The 18,761-nt window shown below is 36.5% G+C and overlaps 1 protein-coding gene across 3 annotated transcripts in view; it reads left to right on the forward strand.

Moving 5' to 3' along the window:
- CERKL (CERK like autophagy regulator) overlaps positions 1 to 18,761 on the forward strand; it is a 52,313-nt gene that overhangs the window by 12,356 nt on the left and 21,196 nt on the right. For 2 of the 3 annotated variants that reach the window (XM_071434808.1, XM_071434810.1), the window contains exons 2-3: positions 8,963 to 9,205; positions 16,820 to 16,951. In XM_071434808.1, coding sequence (XP_071290909.1) covers positions 8,963 to 9,205; positions 16,820 to 16,951 — 375 coding nt within the window. Of the gene's footprint in view, positions 1 to 5,451; positions 7,338 to 8,962; positions 9,206 to 16,819; positions 16,952 to 18,761 lie in introns of those variants that run through there. The other variant, XM_071434809.1, reaches the window with a different exon arrangement.

Here is an 18,761-nt window from a genome sequence, read left to right on the forward strand (position 1 = left end):
CACCCTGTGTACAGAAGATAAAATCAGTGCTGAAAGGAAACTTGCATCCATCTGGAAGCAATAAACTTTTCTAAAAGACTGCACAGTGTTACTTAATCCTGTGATTTCTCACTGTGAGTGAAATTAAGGTTTGGTTCAGTTGTGTCACATCATATTGGTATCAAATCTTTTGTGAGAGCTATGTCATAGTGTTAAGCTACAAAAAAAATTAAAATTTATGACAGTCTGAGATTGTAATTTCCTCAGTCACAGAATTATGCATCATTGCAAATGGAGTCAATTCTAGATAATAAAAATAATTGTAATACTGGAAAGCTTCTGGAGTGTTGCATTTTGTAAGCCTTCTCTTTATATGAAGTGCTAATTTGTATAGTGCATGATTGACTAAGAATATCTTAAATTTGGTGTTGCTTTCTAAGTAATTTTTCTATTGTTCATCTATCATGTAGTAGAAATTATATTTTTGTTATGACAAAATATTTTATGAAGTTAGAGAAATATGAACAGTGTTCATAAGGAGAAAGGGGGGAAATCTATATTATAAAGATCATCTAATACAATTCTGTTTTTTTTGGTTTTTGGGTTTTTTTTTTGGTTTTTTTTTTTTTTTTTTGGTTTTTTTTTTTTTGGTGCTTTTCTTTTAAGTTTGTTACAAGTGTGGTATACATGAACAAAATAGGATTCACTCACCCCTGCAGGCAAAGTGGTGTAGCCTGCATTCTTCCTGTTCCTAAGTGGCAACTGAGCATTGGGGTGAGGGAAGGGTTTTATGCTTGTCAGAGGATTCTGGTGGTGCTATTGCCATCTCTTGCCCTTGGGCTAGTGCAGGAGACGCAGATACAATGATACAAAGGATCACAGAGTTTCCTTCATAAATCTCTGAAAAAAAAGAAATAGAGCAGACATCAATGAGGATAAAGCCAAACATGTAGAAGTTTGTGGATGAGGTCATCTAGCAGCTGATAGCTATGCTTTGATAACTAAAAGCATGACTTGCTAGGGTACATGAATTATCCACAGTTTACAGAAGGAAATTGTATTTATAATTGTCTGCTTGTTCTTTTTTCCTGAAGAAAATGTTTCTTGAAAACCTTTTCTAGAAGAGACTAAAATTCAGATATTTGAGACAAAATGAATTCCCTCAACACTGATATTCAGCAATATGGATGGTTTCTAAATCTGTATTTGAGGCTGAGACAGATATGGTGCAAGTAAGGCTCCGAGTAAAAGTAATTGTTAACTTGTATTAATCAAACTCAGTAATGTTATGTGGCCAGAAGAGGTCATTTGTTTCTCCACTTCCCCTTATTTTCTGGAATGACAGAAGTAATTGCTGTGATTGTAACATAAATTAGTAGGTACCAAACACTGTGTATGTGTAAGATGCTTTTGAGGAAATGTAAAATTAGGCTCATGTTTCCTCTTTGGGGATTCTTTAGTATATTTCAGCTCTGCTAGCCCACTCTATTAAATCATGTAGGCTACTAGATACCGGTCTTCTCTTTATTTCAGAAATCTCTCTCAAAATAAATTCCATTTTATGATGGATATATGGTTGGTCTGTGTAAGACCAGTCATTTTATCTGATACATATGTTTGCAGAGGTTTTGGGAAATGATGGAAATCAGTGACACTTTTTACAATGTTGTTACTCTGAAGTTTCTACCATAAGTCCTCTTACTTATTAAATGAAAAACCTCAAAGTTTAAGCCACTAAATGAAAGGTTTGCAGCTACTTGTCGAATCATATTATGAAATTAAGCAGTATGTGGGCCATATTCTTAATATAAAATGTAGAGCTTTCTATAGTACATTTCCAGTAACCTCTTTCTTGCTCTGGTGTTAATAAGAAAGTGTAATTATTAAAAGCAAAGCTTTTGCTTCATGCATCCTCTCAAATGCTTCAGGATGGGAATCAGTCCTTGTCTGCCTTGCTTCCTTTCAGCTTACCTTGTTGTTCTAGCATTATTCCCAAAAGATCTTTATGCTATTTTTAAATTGATCATCTCCCTCAAATTTATTTGTAGAATGAAGGGGAAACTCTTCCGTAAGGTGAAGCTTTTTCTCTGAAACAGTGTCAGGCCTTCTGCTAAAGCTTCAATCAGACTTTTTTTTTTGCAGAGGTATTTATTCAATAAGCTATCTGACTTCTTTTCAAACTGCCAGTGTCAGTATATTTTTCTAATGAAATTCTGCCATTAGCCTGTAGTTAATAAGCAAGGTACTTCACTGCTCTATGTGAGAGCTGAGTCAAGACCCTAATGAAAGCTTGATGGGTAGATGTCTGATGAGCCTCATTAGAAGAGGAAAGGGCTTTTCCATGGCCTGCTGGGCATCAAGCAGACTCAGCAGGCTGTGTCACTCTGACGAGTGACACAGTGATGAGCGTCACTCTGAGATGTGGGCATGCTCACAGGGGAAGTCCCCAAGCCTGGCCTTTCTGCACAAGGCCTCAGCTCAGAAAAGCCAGCCTCTGAGCTGTACTAAACTATGCTCTTACAGTATAGGATCCTCTTTTCTTTTGGTTCAGCCAGAACTAAGTAGTTTGGTGATGGTTGTTCTTTTCAGAAGTTTGCTGATTGCCATCTTTTAAAGCTGTAGTGAAACTTAATCAAATTTTAAGTCTTGATCCAGCTTGAGTCTGATCCAGCTCAGGACTTCAAGGACCACACCAAACGTTCCCTAAAGCTGCTGCTCTTTCAGTTGCTGTGGTAGGATGCTGTGCACAGGGGCTGTATGTGCAACAGCCCTATGGTTTGGTGGGGGTGTTCAGAAGCTTGAGGATTAGTTTCTAACAGATATGGTGGAGAACAGGGGCTGGAATCAGCTGGTTGTGGTATCTTGGGGAAAGAACCATTTGAAAAGTGGTGAGAGAAAAGAGGGGAAGATGAAAGGTAGGAGGTTACATTTACCCATGCTTTTAATATAGCAAAATTGTTTAGAAACAAGTGAAATTATTCTGTTATATAATGTAAGCCTTTATCCCATGACTGAGACTTGCATTGGAAAATTACTTAGGTTTTTGGTTAGTATTGTGTTGAAAAATTGAAACCTGAAGTACAAATTTGTTTTGGAATTTTATTTTTTAAATATGTCCATATTCTTCATAAAAATATTCTTTTTACAGGTAGCTGTGGTGGTAGTTTAAAATAAGATGACTTCTTTAAGCTAGAACAGTGAATAACTATGTCCAGTGAAACATAACTGAATGTGTCATTATTGTTTTGTAAAGTGGAATTTTATTCTGAGACTTATAATTTTTTTAATGTATGAGATGTCACTAGAGCTCTAAAGAATTAAGAGAAGCCATTGTGCATCTTTTCCAGTTCTTTCTGACTCTTGTTGATCTGTGTGATCTTTGGGGAGTTAGCAATTGGAAGTGAAAATGCACAGCAGATTGGCTCAGGCCATGTTGACTTCCTGCTGATGAAAGCAGACAGTCCCAGTTCTTCCTTCTTCCCTGCTGTGAATGTGAATTTTCTTAGCACTTTTTAGCATCTCTAATTTTATAGAAGTTGTGTTGAACTGATTGTACTAAACAATGTGTCAGAAGACTAAGCCAGGGGAAAAGAGAAGTGGGCAAGCTCTGTTACTTTAGGAGTTGATTTGACTCATCTGGGCTCTGCCCAGGGCCAGACTTCAGGAAAAGGGCTGGACTGCTCAGTCATGGCAGGGGAGTGGAGGGTGGGTGTCTATGGAGAGAGGGATTAGCAGGAAGGTATTGCATTTGCTTGGCAAAATACATCACTTCTCCCTAAGATTCTCTAGAGGAGGAGAATGAAAGTGGGTTGTATCCCTGTCAGATGTCTTTAAGCTCAGTTTTCTGCCCTGAAGGAATACAGCTGCTGCTGCAAGAGAATAGCTGCCATTAAAAGGTGAAGTGAGTAGTTGCACCCTGCTTTTTCTCTCCAGCTCCGCTCAAACTCTTGAGTCCCTTGTAATACTTTCTGAGCTCCTTGCTGCTCCCAAGCAGGTCATTGCACACAGTCTGAGAAATGTATTTCTAGATTAGGGCCTTGCTTGTGTTAAACTTCTCCTGTAACTCCTTTTCAAAGGACTAGAGTAATATAAAACTAATCTTCAAACAAAAACCAGCCCTTTCCCAGCCTGGCCCTGGCTGTACCACCTTCTCCTCAGCTTACTGTTGGATATGTTTGGCAAGCAGAAACTGGAATTTTGCTTTCTCTGCTTACAGAAGACAGTAAGAGGCATAGCATCAAATTTTGCCAGAAGTGTTGCACGACTTATCTTTTTGAAATAAGAAATCATTCAGAATTCATGTGTTTTGAAATAGCTTTTCTGTCTCATGTTTAGAGTAGTTAAGTAAGTGCTAAATAGCCAGAAAAGCTTTACACTTTTTCTTGGCTTTTCTGGCAAGAATGATCATATCTGCTTTTCTCACTGCCAGCCCTTCTTGATCAATAAGTAGCTGAAAACTGTAGCGGTTTTATGAATCAGCTGCATGCTGCTTTCTGTGCTTTGCTGATTTACAGTGAGGGAAAAATAGGCTTAGTAACTGATGGGCTAATAGGTGCTGATTTATAGGCATTAGACATTATATTAAATATTCCTAAAAATAGATTTATAGACATACTGTCAAAAATATTTTTTAATAATTTTAAATTATATTTATTTTATTTTGGGGTTTATATTAATATAGTTGTGTTTATTGTATGTCCTGAATGCTTATTTTGAAAGTAGTGTTCATACAGTATAGAATGGTCTGTGATCAATTTAATAATTAATGTTTTATAATAAAACACTTCTTTAATATATGCTGATCACTGTATCTTCTTTAGTAAGGTCTTGATGATTTTTAAAAATTTCTAATTATTTCTGTTATACTTCACTCAGCTATATCAATCAACTATTAAGGAAGTAAACTTTGAGAACACAGTGGGGCAGAGAGCCTAAAATGTGTAAAAGATTTATTTATTCCTTATAGTCAGGAGGGCTAGGTACCTTGCCAAAGGTCATAGGAAGCATTTGTGACCAAGGGAGTATAACACTCTTTGCTTTGTGTCCAGTTCTTGCACTTGAATTATTGTCACATTTTATGTGTGGTTTCTGGTATTTTCTATGTACTCCAGATATTTGTTATGGAAATCAAGTCCTTCAGTTCCACATCTAGATGTTGGGCTTCTGGGGTAAGATAACAATCCAAAAAGTGGTTCCTTGTTGAAGTGTTGGTGTTTATATTTAAATACCACATTGTCTTTAAAACTGTTCTATTTTTCAGTTGTACTGCTTTTTTTCTCTGTGTATATTTTCATCAATTTTGCTGTAAACATGAGGTAGCTAACACTCTTGACTAATCAAAATTTGGTTTACTATTTACAGTTAAACTCTATTTGAGTGTATTAGTTCTTGATCTTTTGATTTAGATCAGTCTAGTTGATTCAGACATAATTTTTTTGTTAAATAAGAGATTTGACTACCATAAATAGGAAAAAGTAGGATAGTCTCATTGCTTGAAATTAGTGAGATGATAAATAGGGGCATAAAACTTCCTAGAAATTCATCTATCCAGGCAGATTTTTCTTTTTTTTCATGCTGTATTTGGAAAAAAAAAAGTGGACATGTGCAGAAACTGTGAGTACAATTAGCGTCAAGCAGATAAATCCAACTCTAATCCTGTTTACGCTCCACATCAGACAGATGTGCTGAGATTGATTCAGACAAGCCCTTGGCTTATAGTAACTTTTTTTTAAGTGCCATATATTCTGGTTTTGTTGGATCTTTGTTAAATGTTAAGTGCTGTTAGTTTTGCTCTTCCCTAACGCCTGTAACCTACTTTATGCAGGTTCCCTCTCTGCTTTCATGATGACAGGGCAGCCTGGTAGAAGAGATTATCTTTATTCCTTGTAATTAAATTGACTTTTTTTTTTCAGAAGATACAACAATGGGAAGTGGGTACTGAATTAAATAAATAGCATGATATCTAATAGATGTACACTTAAATCTCTTGCAAGAACAGATGGTACCCAATATCTTTCTGAGTAATGTGAGAGGACAGTTAATGTCCTGAAACTGCTTGCAATAACCAATATGATACTAACGAGCCAATACGGTTTTCAAAGTTTAAAAAGTGTTTACTACAATATATACTTTATTGCACAAGTAAGCTTGGTTGTTACCTCATTCTAGAAATATTTTATAAACACAGCTTATGACCTAAATTTTCTTTATCTTAATAAGTTGTTTTATAAAATTTTACTACATTTGAGATGGTCTTATTTTCAGTAAGCAGAGAAAATGAAAATTATAGAATATGCCTGGGATTTTATGCAGATTGCTTTACAACTTTAGGAAAAAAATGGCTGTCCTAATCCTACTAGCTAATTCATTGTTTCCTCTAGAAATTAAAACTCAAGGATGATGATTTTTTACAATTCAGCATTCCTAGAGTTTATATCCTTTTCCAGGATGCATCTGGAAATGTATTCCTGTAAAACCAGCAAAGTCAGATAATGGTTTTGAAAGTCCAGTTCTACCTATTAAGAATATTTGGTAAATACAAGTAAGTAACTGGCTAAAATAACCATGAAAAGAAAATGCAGGCCTTACCTGACTTAAGACTAAATATCATTTTATGAAAGCAAGTGGAAAATAAAAAGTATTTTGCAAGGCCTTCATTTTCCTTGACTTTTGCAGAATAAATAGGCTAATGTTTGTAACTCATATGTGGTGCACATCCATAACATTGGTGTAATAGAGTTCATGATCTCCTCAGCAAAACTAAGAGTTAAGTCCAAAATATGATTTATTTTAAAGAATTTAAAAAGCAAACCCACTTAGAATATTTGTATTAGTCTGGGGAAATGAATGTTGCAGCTCAGTTATTGCTACAGAATGGTTGTGGTTATATTTCCTTTTTCCTAAAACATTGAGGTTGTGTGTTGGCATTTTCAATGTACTGTATGTCTGACAGTGAAACATTGTGAAAAAACCTAAGTAGACCCCTCAAAAATTCTCTTTTAAAAGTTAAAACAAGTCTTTAATGTAGATATTAAACTATGTAGTTCTAGGTAATTTGGGACATCACCAGTCAGTTTTTCATTTCAGGCCTACAAAGACTATTTACCCTTAAATGTTTTAAAAGAGCAGTACAAATTTTGACAGAAATTAAGATCTTGGGTTTGGTAATGTTAGTACCAAGTTTGTTTGTACAATGTCCACTTTGAGTTTGTGTAAAATCGTAATTCAAATGGAATCATACAGTATTTCTTCCCCTTCAGTTCCCTCATTTTTAAAGGATACATTGACTGAAAATACTTTTACAGAAGTTGTTACAGTACTTCAGGATTTATGTTGGGGTCTTTTAAAAAAGTATTTAGGTGAGTTTTCTCCTCTTTATTTGCTGTATACTTCTGAAAATATGCACTACAATTTCCTGTGTACTGTCTCAATGCACAGTACTCTCAATTACTTGTCCCAGTGTTCCTGCTAAGAGTGGAATAATTTCAGTCCAGTTTTACACCTTAGTAGCTGATTTATGGAAATATTAGGATGATAAAGTATAACAAGTTGGTGAAAAATATGTGGGAAGTATAACAAGGTCATGCTTCTATTTGTCACAGGTTATTTGGTACAGAGCAGGAGAAAATGAATTGGTTGAGAATTGTGAGGAGAAGTCATATTGACTTGAGCTTTAGTTGTGTTAGCATGGCTGAGGAGAAATCATCCAGGATTTCTGGGCAGAGAAATGATCACTGCATAGCCTCCTTCCAGAAATGATGTTGAGAAATGACAGTGTCAAACTGTTATGAGAATTGAAAAAGTCATCTTTTTTCTGCCCAGAAAAAGTATATGACTTTCTAAAACCCCCAGCTTCAAGTGGTGTAATGAAGTAGGGGGTGCTGTCCATCTTTCCCTGGGTGACAATTAAAATAGGTTTTCCCAAGAGTCCAGTGCAGCATGTATCAACTATTAATCAAACAGAATCTGCTGCAGTTTTTGCTATTGAGAAACCAGAGTTGTTGCTAGATTTGGGGAAGTTTTCTGCTTTCTAGCATTTCTTGCCTTGGGCTGCAAAGGGACCTTTATTGATCCACTGTATGAGATCTGCTGTAATTACAAAGAAAGCAGGGAAAATTTTCTTTCTGTGTATTTATTCCCAAATAATCTGATACCTACAGGAAGGGTGATATTTTTCCTTCAGTTTGTGTATTTGACTTTGGTTTTGAGGAATCTGAATGCAGCTCAAGAGAGCAGAAAAGGGAGTAGCCTGTACCACAGTGCCTCAGTTGATACATCTCCAAAAGGCACTTGGAAATGAAGTGGTAGCATCTGCAGCCACAGCATCCATGCAAATAACAGCCCCAAGATAACAAAACCTTCCCTTGGCTAACACAAATCTCCCCTGGGATGAGGATCTCGAACTCTGACAAGAACTTTTTGGAAACTGTTTTTCTTGTCTTCTAAACTGAATTCATAAATCAAAAATGAAAGCAAAGATGGGTAACAGAGTTTTGGCTTATTTGTCTGTTTTTCCTTGACTGTTTTCTGACATGTTTCTGCTGTAAACACAAAAGGTAATGGTTGTATTAAATGAAAAAAATATAGTGAGGATATAGTCAGCTTGGGTCATAGCACACTATGATTTACAAGTATGACTGCTATGATTGCTGTGATTTAGGTGAATAGAATAAAGAATTTGCTTTTCAAATGCGAATTCAAAAAATGTCTTTCCTAGAGTGTGAAATTTTATTAATTTTTTTGAACACCAGAAAGCTGAGTAAATAACCTCTTTGAAATTGTTTTGTTTGTACAGCTGGATACATAACGAAGTTGGTAAAACAAAAGACCAATGACTGAAGGAAAGGATATGCCATAAGTTTCAATGCAAGCATGAACAGATGCAAGAAGTGAATGTAGAGATGAAGACCTAACAACACTTTTAGTTGTTACTCCCAATCACTGTAGTAATGCTTTTTTTTTTTTTTTTTTTCTTCCCTTACAGGTGATTCCAGTGTGGCTTTACAGGCTCAAGAAGAGATTATTGAAATGAAGGATGTATTTTCAGTAAAACTGAAACGTCGTCGTTTTGCAGGGCAGCAAAAAGGTGGCACTTTGTTGGGTATCACAATTTTTAAATGCTTGAATAAAGAAGAGAACAAACTTACAGACTGTGCTATCCATTTAAATAACTTAAGTGAAGATCATTGTCAGTTGTGGTTTAGACATCTGAAGGAAATTTTAAATGGTAAGCATTAAATAGAGGTTGCTGTCATATTTATTTCTATTGGCAATACATGAGGCTGACAAGCTCAGAAACATCTTGCCTGTGGAAATTAAAACACAGATATGAATCTTATTTCTGGAAAATGTTTACTACTGAAGTTTTACATAGTCAAGTGTAAAATCTAGGAAAATGACAATAATTGACTAATGTATCTGTAAAAATGAAACAAGTTGGTGTTATTTTTGGAAGTTTTGGAAGCCACTGAAAATAAGTGGTTTTCTTTATTCTGACTGAAGAGTCTTCTGGGAAATCTGCTTCTGGAGGAAATAACATATTTAGTTGATATTTTCACTTGAAATTGCATCACACCTGATACTGCAGTAGTTGCCCTTTTGGGAACTCTTCAGGAACTTTCTGGTGATGGTTTAGGAAATCCCACTTGAGACCTCCATATTCTTTAGGAGCCGAATGGGAGAGACTTTCCTCATCTTCATAAATTCACAGGTGGCAGTGCTCTGTAGGACTCTTGTTGCTTAATTTGATACAAAATTTATTTGCAATAGTGATGGGATGCAATCCTTTACTGTAAAAATATCTTTCTGTGTTTGCCTAGGGTAATGCCAATTTCAGGATGCTTTGTTTAACCAGTTTTAGGGTTGGTGGGTTGGGGTTTTTTAATTTTATTTTACGGAAGCTCTATCAAAATTATGAAAAAAATATTCACCATATAGGGAAAAGTGCCTCACAAGAAATCCAAGCCTTTCACTGAAGTTTATATTTGAAAGGCAGAGAATGTAGCACACATTTGATATAAATAACCAAAACTACATCCCTTCCCCAATACCAAACTCTGATTTAGCTCCAAAAGGTGCCTCTATTTACAGATTGTAGCAAATGAGTTTGCTTATTTCAGACGAAAAGCAGTCTATCTTGTGGCACACTATTAGAACTCCAGCTGAATTGTTAAGACAGAGCCAGATTACAGAATCCATATCTTGTACATCTGTAGTGTTTGTGACAACACTTTGAATAAGAATTTATGGTGTGCTTCTACTAAAGTTTCACAAGCAGATACTAAAGAAACAACATGAGTTTTTAATGGTGCATTCTTGCATTGTTTGTTTACAATATGCTTTGGATTTTCCCAGTGAAGAGGGGTATTAAAAAGTGCCTTCCCTTTTCCCCTTTTGAAAGACTTTATCATGAAATATCTCAATCTGCACAAGTGCCAGGATTCCTGTAGATCTCCAGCTACCCATAAAGGCAAGGGCATTTGCATAAGGAGCAAATGTCTGTTTTGTTCCTAGATTACTCTCCATCTATCAGGAGCAGTGATACCATATGTTCACAGAAAAAAAGCTGCAGTATCTCTAGCTCAGGTTGCCTTGACCTCGAGGTGCGGTCTGTGCTTTATAGCTTTGTAACTGGAAGCCACCTGAACCCAAAAAAACTGTTCTGTGCAATGCTTTTTCAAGTTCTTGCTTCAGTCTTTCTCTAGAAGCTCAGACCTTGTACAGATGTTTTTTGGATTTCTGATCAGTAATTTTTTTTTCTCCTTGTTTTCTACTTCAGGTATAAACAGGACTCAGAGAGATAAAAATAACCAAATGAAACTCTCATCATTCCAGTTGCTGATGTGTAGATTCTCCTAAGTCTGAACTAAAAGTATACAATGCAGCTGAGTTCTGTTAATTTCTCAGTGGCTGATATTTCTGTGGGAAACTATAGTGGGTTTTCATAGTTTTTGCTGCAGCCTTTTTATTTTTTATTTTTTTTTGTAATAGTGCTAGAGTCATTCTTGTTCATGAACTCAAATTGGCTGCTTCTGGTTTTATCCTTCTGAAGTAGTAAATATTACTTTCGTGCCCTCCCTCCTCCCCCAGTCTGTCTGATCACAAAGTAGTTTTTCATTAACAGCTGCATTATTTACATGAAGGATTCTTTTATTGTTTCTGGGCTAGATCAAATTAAAAGGAGGTGATTTATCAAAGTAGAACATATATGTATATAGATTTGGTCAATAATATTTAGACATTCTGACAAATGGGAGCACATATTACTGACAGGTGTGTTTCCTCTGCAGATAAATTCAATTTCTACTTGTTTACCTTACTCTTTGACAAGTTTTTAGGTTTTTATGCATATACATTAATTAGGGAACAACAATAGCAAGTTTGTTGGTGATAGTATGAGACAAAGTTTATCTGGAGGTTTCTAATGAAGATTTAATTTTTTTTGAAGTTTCATGTACACAGTTTCCTTTTTACAGTGTGATCTGTGTCTGGCATGACACATGTCATGTCATAAATGGTTTTTCCCTGTTCATTCTTATTATCTTCACAGTGAGTGCCCTCTGTTGCTTTGACTTTGTGTTCAGAATGCTTCAATTTAAAGTTTAACTGAGCTGTAATTTTTTATGAAGCCTGTTATCATGTAAGTGAGCACACACAGATATAAGTGTTTAGAATTTAGTTACAGTGACTGCCATTATGGTTCTTTCTGTGTGTGTGTGACAGGGTAGCAAAATAAATGTACCACCATCTTCCCATATTTGAGGAAGTTCTTATTTTCTGCCTGCTGTTGCTGCTGTTGCAGTGCATGCCAGCTAGATATAAAGAGCTTGCTCACTGATAGAGTGTTCCTGAAATCTGATCTGTACATCACATGTACAGTGTTAAACTGCTGTAAGATAACCACTGCCATCTTTATGCACCTCTGGATCCTTGGCTCTGGGCTGGCTCCTGTAAGGCCCCAAAGGGCAGTTTAGACAGGGTCTAGTGTGCTGTTATCTTTTGTCAGCCCTGCTGCACACCCCACTCTCAGTGATTTCCTTTTATACATCACATTTTTGTACAGGACTTAAAGGCATGGCATGTGGGGACACACTGTGTCAGTAGAATTCACTGTTTCATCTAAAATCCTCTGCACATGCAAATACATAGTGGTTCTGAAAGGGTTGAGGTAGGCTCAAAAATGTGAGAAAACGTACAGTTGTCAATGCTCATCAATTGTTTTTTAACAAGATAAGACTTACTAACAGCTGATTTGAAAAAGCTTTACTTAAAAACTCTGTAAACCAACAAGACAGTAAATGTGGTTAAGAATAAATGATAAAGTAGGAAAAAAAGCACAAAGTGCATTTTATTTTTATCTGCTGTTCTGTAGTATCTATCACACGGGGATTTGATATGAAAGCCTGAAACTTCATGCATGAAGTTTTAATTAAACCATTAATGTTAAACATTAACTTAGCTTAGTTAATATTAACAGTGGTGTCTCCATAGTTACATCAATGACTCTGCCTCATATTGTTAGTTTTTCTCATGTATAATATTCCTAATGTTGTATAAAGTATTTATAAATGTAGGTGGTAATGACATGATTCCAGGCTCTTAACTTTTGTAACATAAACCCATTTTGCTGAGGCTGGGGCCTGAAAGCAGCACAGATGTATGTCTGAGCACAGCGTCTCTGCTGCCCCTGGAGCCTTTGTTTTCAGAACACCCTGATTGACCCACCACCCTTCATGGTTCACTGATTCACTTGATAGATCAAGTTTAAACTAGTGCATATTAGCACATTTGTTAGTACTAGGGGAACAGTTGGCCTTCCTGCTTTAGGCTGCTGGCTCGTTTCAAATGGAGCAGCCAGGGAAAACAATAACAGAATACCAGTTAGGGGAGCCCCAAAAGGCTGGCAGACTGGGATCAGTTGCACACAGTAGTCAATGACATTGATTCATTCATATAGATGTTGTTTAAAGACAATTAAAAGATTATTATTCAAAAACACTTTAGAGAAGCTTCACAATTATATTGTGTGAAAGTTTAATCTTTGGCTGTTACAGGATATGCTTTCATTAAACTCAGTTGTTTGGTGCGTTCTAACGTGTCCAGTGCACACCAGGAATAATAAAGTGATAAATTTTGTCATGATCATCCTTTCATGTCAGTTGGCAATTATTTGGCACAAATAAAATCACTTCAGTAGGGCACCATCTCTGCTCAAATGTTTGTGAAAAATATTTCTGTCAATGAAATATTTTATCTCTCTAAAAAAGTAAATTGGTATTCAAATAGTCATAAAGAGAGTATTTTAATACTTTGATCCTGTGAATTGAAAGTCTTTCTGGGATTTATGTATTAACTCTGATATGCTTTGCAGCAATAGCCCAATATACATAATCATAAATAAAGTTTCTAGTTTAGAATGGTTTAATGAATTAATGTTTCTTAAAAAATTAAATTCAACCATTTCCTCAAAAATCTAGGATTTTTTTCTCCAACAGAAAAGTCTATTTTCTTTTGCCTCCATAGGATTTCTTTTGAAACTTTATATTGCCACCTAGGGTTAAATTTTTACATCTCACATGCAAAAACATTGAAGTGAGATAGTGATATTTGCTTTTCTCCCTTCAGTTTTCTCCTGATGTCTGTTTTGCAGAACTGTAACTCGCACTGTCTGGGTGACAGAAGTTTTGACACTTCATCTGCTTTCTCTACTTTTACAAACTGTATTTTTCTATTCTTTCCCTCTGCTTTGTCCATTGTACTCTTATATTTGTATGTTTGGGGTGTAGTTTTGGTTTGTTTTTTGTAACTTTAAAGGTATACTCAGATATCCATGGCTGAAGTCAGTTTTTACAGTTTTTAGCTCTGGGTGTTGATGGGGGGGTTGAGTGTTAGGAGGACCAGGTGATCACATTTTCTTGTAAATAAGGTAAGAAACATGACAGCACATTTATGAATTTGGTTAAATCTTTCCTCTTTTGAAGCAGGAGTCCTTATTCTTAGAAGTTTTCCATTTAATTTTTAATTGGAAAACTTATAATTTGCCTGATGCTTTAGGCAAATGATAAAGTCACAGAAATTATTTTTTTGGTCTTAATATTTTTATAACTTCTACAGGACTGCAACAATACCAGTTACTAGATTTCAATTAAGACATAATGTCTTTATGATAATTATTTAGATCTATTAATAGTCTTTGGGAGCTTTTGTTTAGACTTCCTTGTTTGTGTTGTAATTCCTGTAATTACAACACAACACAAATGTAATTACATTCCACTGCAGTACATACCTGCAGTGCTTCTTTCTGTTTCCAGAGAATCAACATGATTTTAGGTTGGAATGAACCTCTGGAGATGATCTCTTCTGGCTTCCTGCTCAGGACAGGTGAACTTCTAATAAAGATCAGGTTGCTAAGAGCCATGTCCAGGGCAGTTTTGAAAATCGCTAAGGATGGACAGTGTCATCCATGGCTAACTGCCCTCATTGTGAATGAAGGGTGTTTTTCTGGAATATTCCTTGTGCCACTTGTGTCTGTGGCCTCTTTGTCCCTGCACCTGCCGGAAGCCTGGCTTGGAGGCCTGTGGCTCGCACAGGAGATGCTCAAGGAAAGATTTTGGTAGATTTTGTCCTTGGGGCTGGCCAGGCCGGCTGCCGCTGCCTCCTGCCCGCGGCCTGCTCCGGCCCCTTGCTGTAGGGGCAGCTCCATGTCGGACCTGCTGCCTTCATTTCCCTTGTGCTGGGAGCCTGCAACTGGGGGCAGCTCTTCAGCTTCAGGCTCAGGAGATGCTGAGAACAAGGCTGTAGTGACATCCTTCGGACTGCTGGCTGTCCTCTTGTTCCTGCAGCCCAGCGAGCCCTGCCCTTCCTGGCTGCCCTGGCACCGTTCCCTCATGTCGGCCCCGGTCCCTCGGGAGCTGCCCGTGCTCTCTGAGGCGCTGGAGCTGCCAGTGCTCTCTGAGGTGCTCCCTGCTGGAGCTGCCCGTGCTCTCTGAGGCGCTGGAGCTGCCAGTGCTCTCTGAGGTGCTGGAGCTGCCCGTGCTCTCTGAGGTGCTGGAGCTGCCCGTGCTCTCTGAGGTGCTCCCTCCTGGAGCTGCCAGTGCTCTCTGAGGTGCTGGAGCTGCCCGTGCTCTCTGAGGTGCTCCCTGCCGGAGCTGCCAGTGCTCTCTGAGGTGCTGGAGCTGCCCGTGCTCTCTGAGGTGCTCCCTGCTGGTCCCGGCCCCATCCCACGCTCGGAGGGTTTGGCTGGCTCAGGTGCTGGGCTTGGGCTTTGGCTTTGTCTTATTGAACATCGTCAGGCTTTTCTCAGACCTTTCTTGTAGCTGATCAGGGTCCTCATGAACAGCAACCCTTCCCTACTACACAGCTGCAGTCCTCACCAAGTTCCCTATTTTCTTTTTCCTCCTTTTTGAAAGAGATGCTTTTGAACACAAGTTCTTGTTGCTGCAGGCATTCAGGATTCTCCAGGATTAATTTGCTGTGCAAGGTCTTGGCACTCTGTAAAACATTTTCACATAAACATGGTTATACATTTTTTTGTGTATGATTTTGAGATTATAGCAGCAAACTGATACAGTAATTTCCTTCAGTATATTTAAGAGCTCTACTAAATTTTCTGATGCAAACTGGATAAACAGCTAGTTTTCCTTTCAAGATTCTTTGATGTGTTTAAATAAATGAAAAAATTATCTCTATGACTTCTATAATTATGTTTTGATCTTAAGGAATACTTTCCTCTTTAATGTTGAAATAGTGTTTAGCTATAATTTCTTTAATAACTGTTTCTGTTCAATTGTTGAGGTAGAGTAAGTGGGACAAGCTGCAGGAAGTCCCTGCTGACACTCTGAAGGTACATGAGGCTGCAGAAATTGAAGGAATATTCTTCATGGGGCAGGAAAATGTGCTTTCATTCTTGGCTCCCTATGTAGCTCCTTTGGCTAGTATTAATTTTGTTCTTGAATGTTGAAAGCAGTACACTTGCCAAATATTCTAGCTTTTGGCTAAGAAAGTGATAGTCTACCCTGATACCAAAACCAAATTCAGAATTGTTCAAATCAAGTCTTTGAAATAAACACCAAAAGAAGAGCAGTATTGCACACTACTGCTTGCTTCTTGTAGCAAAGCAGCATCACTGAACCATGGCAATTGTAGGAATTCTAGAATAGGGAATTTAAAAAGGAATATTATTGGTTTAGTCTGAGTTATTTACTCTTCAACAAAATGCCATGTTTCAAATAATAAAATTACTTCATGTGATCAGTGTGCAAGACAAGGTTCAGCTTTGCATAACAGCATTTCCTTGGAGTTTGTCACTCCAAAGGCCTAAATGAGCAATAATTCTCAGATTTCCAAATGATACTGCCAATTTTCTATTTCTTTATATTTTTGGACCTCCTTTACAATGAAGAAAGTTTGCACTGTCAGAAAAGAAAAGTGTTGGATTGTTGTGTAAGTTTTGTTGGGTGTTACTTTCGTAAACCTGCTGGGAGTGAGTCATTAAATTCCAACAAGGATGCATTTTTATGTTTGGGCTTGTTTTCTTTTTTGGTGACCAAACTTCACACTCTCCCTGCTCCTGAATCAGGGTTTAACTAGGCTGTGACATATGCACTTTTTTTCTGGTGCCTACAGCTGTTTATTAGCTGTACACACAAAATTAATGAATACTGTAATTTAAAGATAAGAAGTACACATGCAAGATAAAATTTTGGCTTTTTTTAGAGACTTTTTTAGACTGTAATTTACTTTTCCTGTCAAAATATTGTAATGGTTCTGATTTTAAAATCCCATTTAAGCTGTAAAAATAGTTGGGTTGTGTGTAATCTTGAATGTTTTGTTTTCTTTTTAGGTTTTCAAAATAGACCAAAATCCTTGAAAGTGTTTGTTAATCCAAGCAGCCACAAAAGAGAAGCCACTAACATTTATTATGAAAAAGTTGCACCTCTTTTTAAACTTGCTGACATAAAAACTGATGTCACAGGTAAGTTGCTACAGAAGTATAACTTAATCCTTTGTAAAACTAATAGTTAAGCATGTGAGACAATTTGAATTTACTGCTTATCCTTATTGCCTTTGACTGCAAGTACTGCATTTGGAGCTCTAGTTAATACAACACCATATATTTTTATTTTGTCCAAAAGTGCTTTAGTAATTCTCTTATTGATTCAGTACTTTTCATCTATAGCAATCAATACTAGTAATCTAGTCTTTTTTTCCTGTGTCTGTTCTAACTGACTTGAAAAATTATAGGAGATCTCATCTTGCAGTTGTTCCTTAAATTTATTATGAAATGATGACTAGTTCAGGTTACAGGCCAAAAATTATTTTGATAAAATCTCACTTAGCCATGAGAATATACTAGTGCAATAATGGTAGATGAAAATGATCATGCTAATTTTATTCCCTGTATCCATGTATTTTTTAAATACTTAGCCCACAATTTAAAGTAAAAGCAATTGAAGATTAAAGACACATTAGAAGAAATGTGGAAAAGATGGTCTGTATTAGAATTCTGTAGCAATAATTTCTTAACTATCCTGAACTGAGAGGGAATGCCAGCAGCTTTATATAAATTTTAATTTTCACAGACATATGTATCTACCTGGAAGGCATGGATCATAGTGTGAACAGACTAATAATGCTGTCATATTAGAAATTGACATAGCCTTGTTTGGTCACAATTTTAGAAAAATGTTTTAATACAAGTTGTGAATATAATTTGTGGAGGTTTCAAAAAAAATTGTTTCTAGTGGAATAAAAACAGTTTTAAGTCTATTTTTTAATTATTTGTCTTTGAATTTTTAATAGAAAGCTTCTGAGTCAAGCCAGAAAAATGTTTAATGGCCTGTCCTTCAATTGAGGTTATTTTGGCAATGCTGAAATACTCCTGTGCTTATTAGCTGCCTAACACTCCTCCTACAGGCAAAATGAGAGAACTACATTGCAGTTTTCAATGCTGGTAGAGAACTAAATAATTAAGAATTATGCTTTTTTTTAAAAAAAGAGGGTGGTGGTGGGTGCTGAGTAAAAGTCCTGTCCACTGGTACCCTATTCTAATAAACACAAACACTTTGTTTCAAGTAAATTGAACTGGGTTTTTTCCTCCCATAATTGTTTTGGATTTTGTGAGGTTGGAGTGTGCCTCTTGCTGTTCCTGCTGTTTTGGAGCATGGCCAATATTTACATAACTGGTGGTGTACAAAGGTGTATTAGGCACTGAAATTGTGAAGGCTTTTGTACAATTTTTGCACTGAAGACAGTTTACATTGAGACTTTTCCACATACACATATTTAAAATTCATTGAATGAGAAGTTAAAATTTGTTGAGCGCTAAAAATTTATAGCAAATTTGAACCTCTGAAGTGGCTTCTAGTGCATAAAAAATAAAAAAAATTCAGGTTACTAAAATCACTTCAGAACATCAAAGATTGACAGTGGAGTGCTGACAGACAGAGCTCTCCTCAGCCAGTCTTGTACATTGGTAGCTGTTGCTTTCTCTCTGATCAGGCTTTCCAGATCTTATTCTTCATTATAGCTTTTCTTGGAATAAAATTCTTATGTGTTTAGAAGTTTGGAGTGGAAATATTTTCTCCTACCCAAGAACATATGGCAATCTAAAGACATGTATGTAAATAAGTGAGTGCTGAAGTAACACTTACTTTTTCTAATTATTTTAAAATTTTGTAGAGTTTACTTTTTTTCCCCCCAGATGGCTTTGTGTGTAATAATTTAATAATTTCATTAAAAATAACCAAAGGTATTCTGGAGTGGATTGTGTTTTGCTGGGTTTT

This window comes from Agelaius tricolor, unplaced genomic scaffold (genome assembly GCF_023055355.1).
Source record: "Agelaius tricolor isolate 1412-34295 unplaced genomic scaffold, bAgeTri1.0.p SCAF_10, whole genome shotgun sequence".
Lineage (NCBI taxonomy): Eukaryota > Metazoa > Chordata > Aves > Passeriformes > Icteridae > Agelaius > Agelaius tricolor.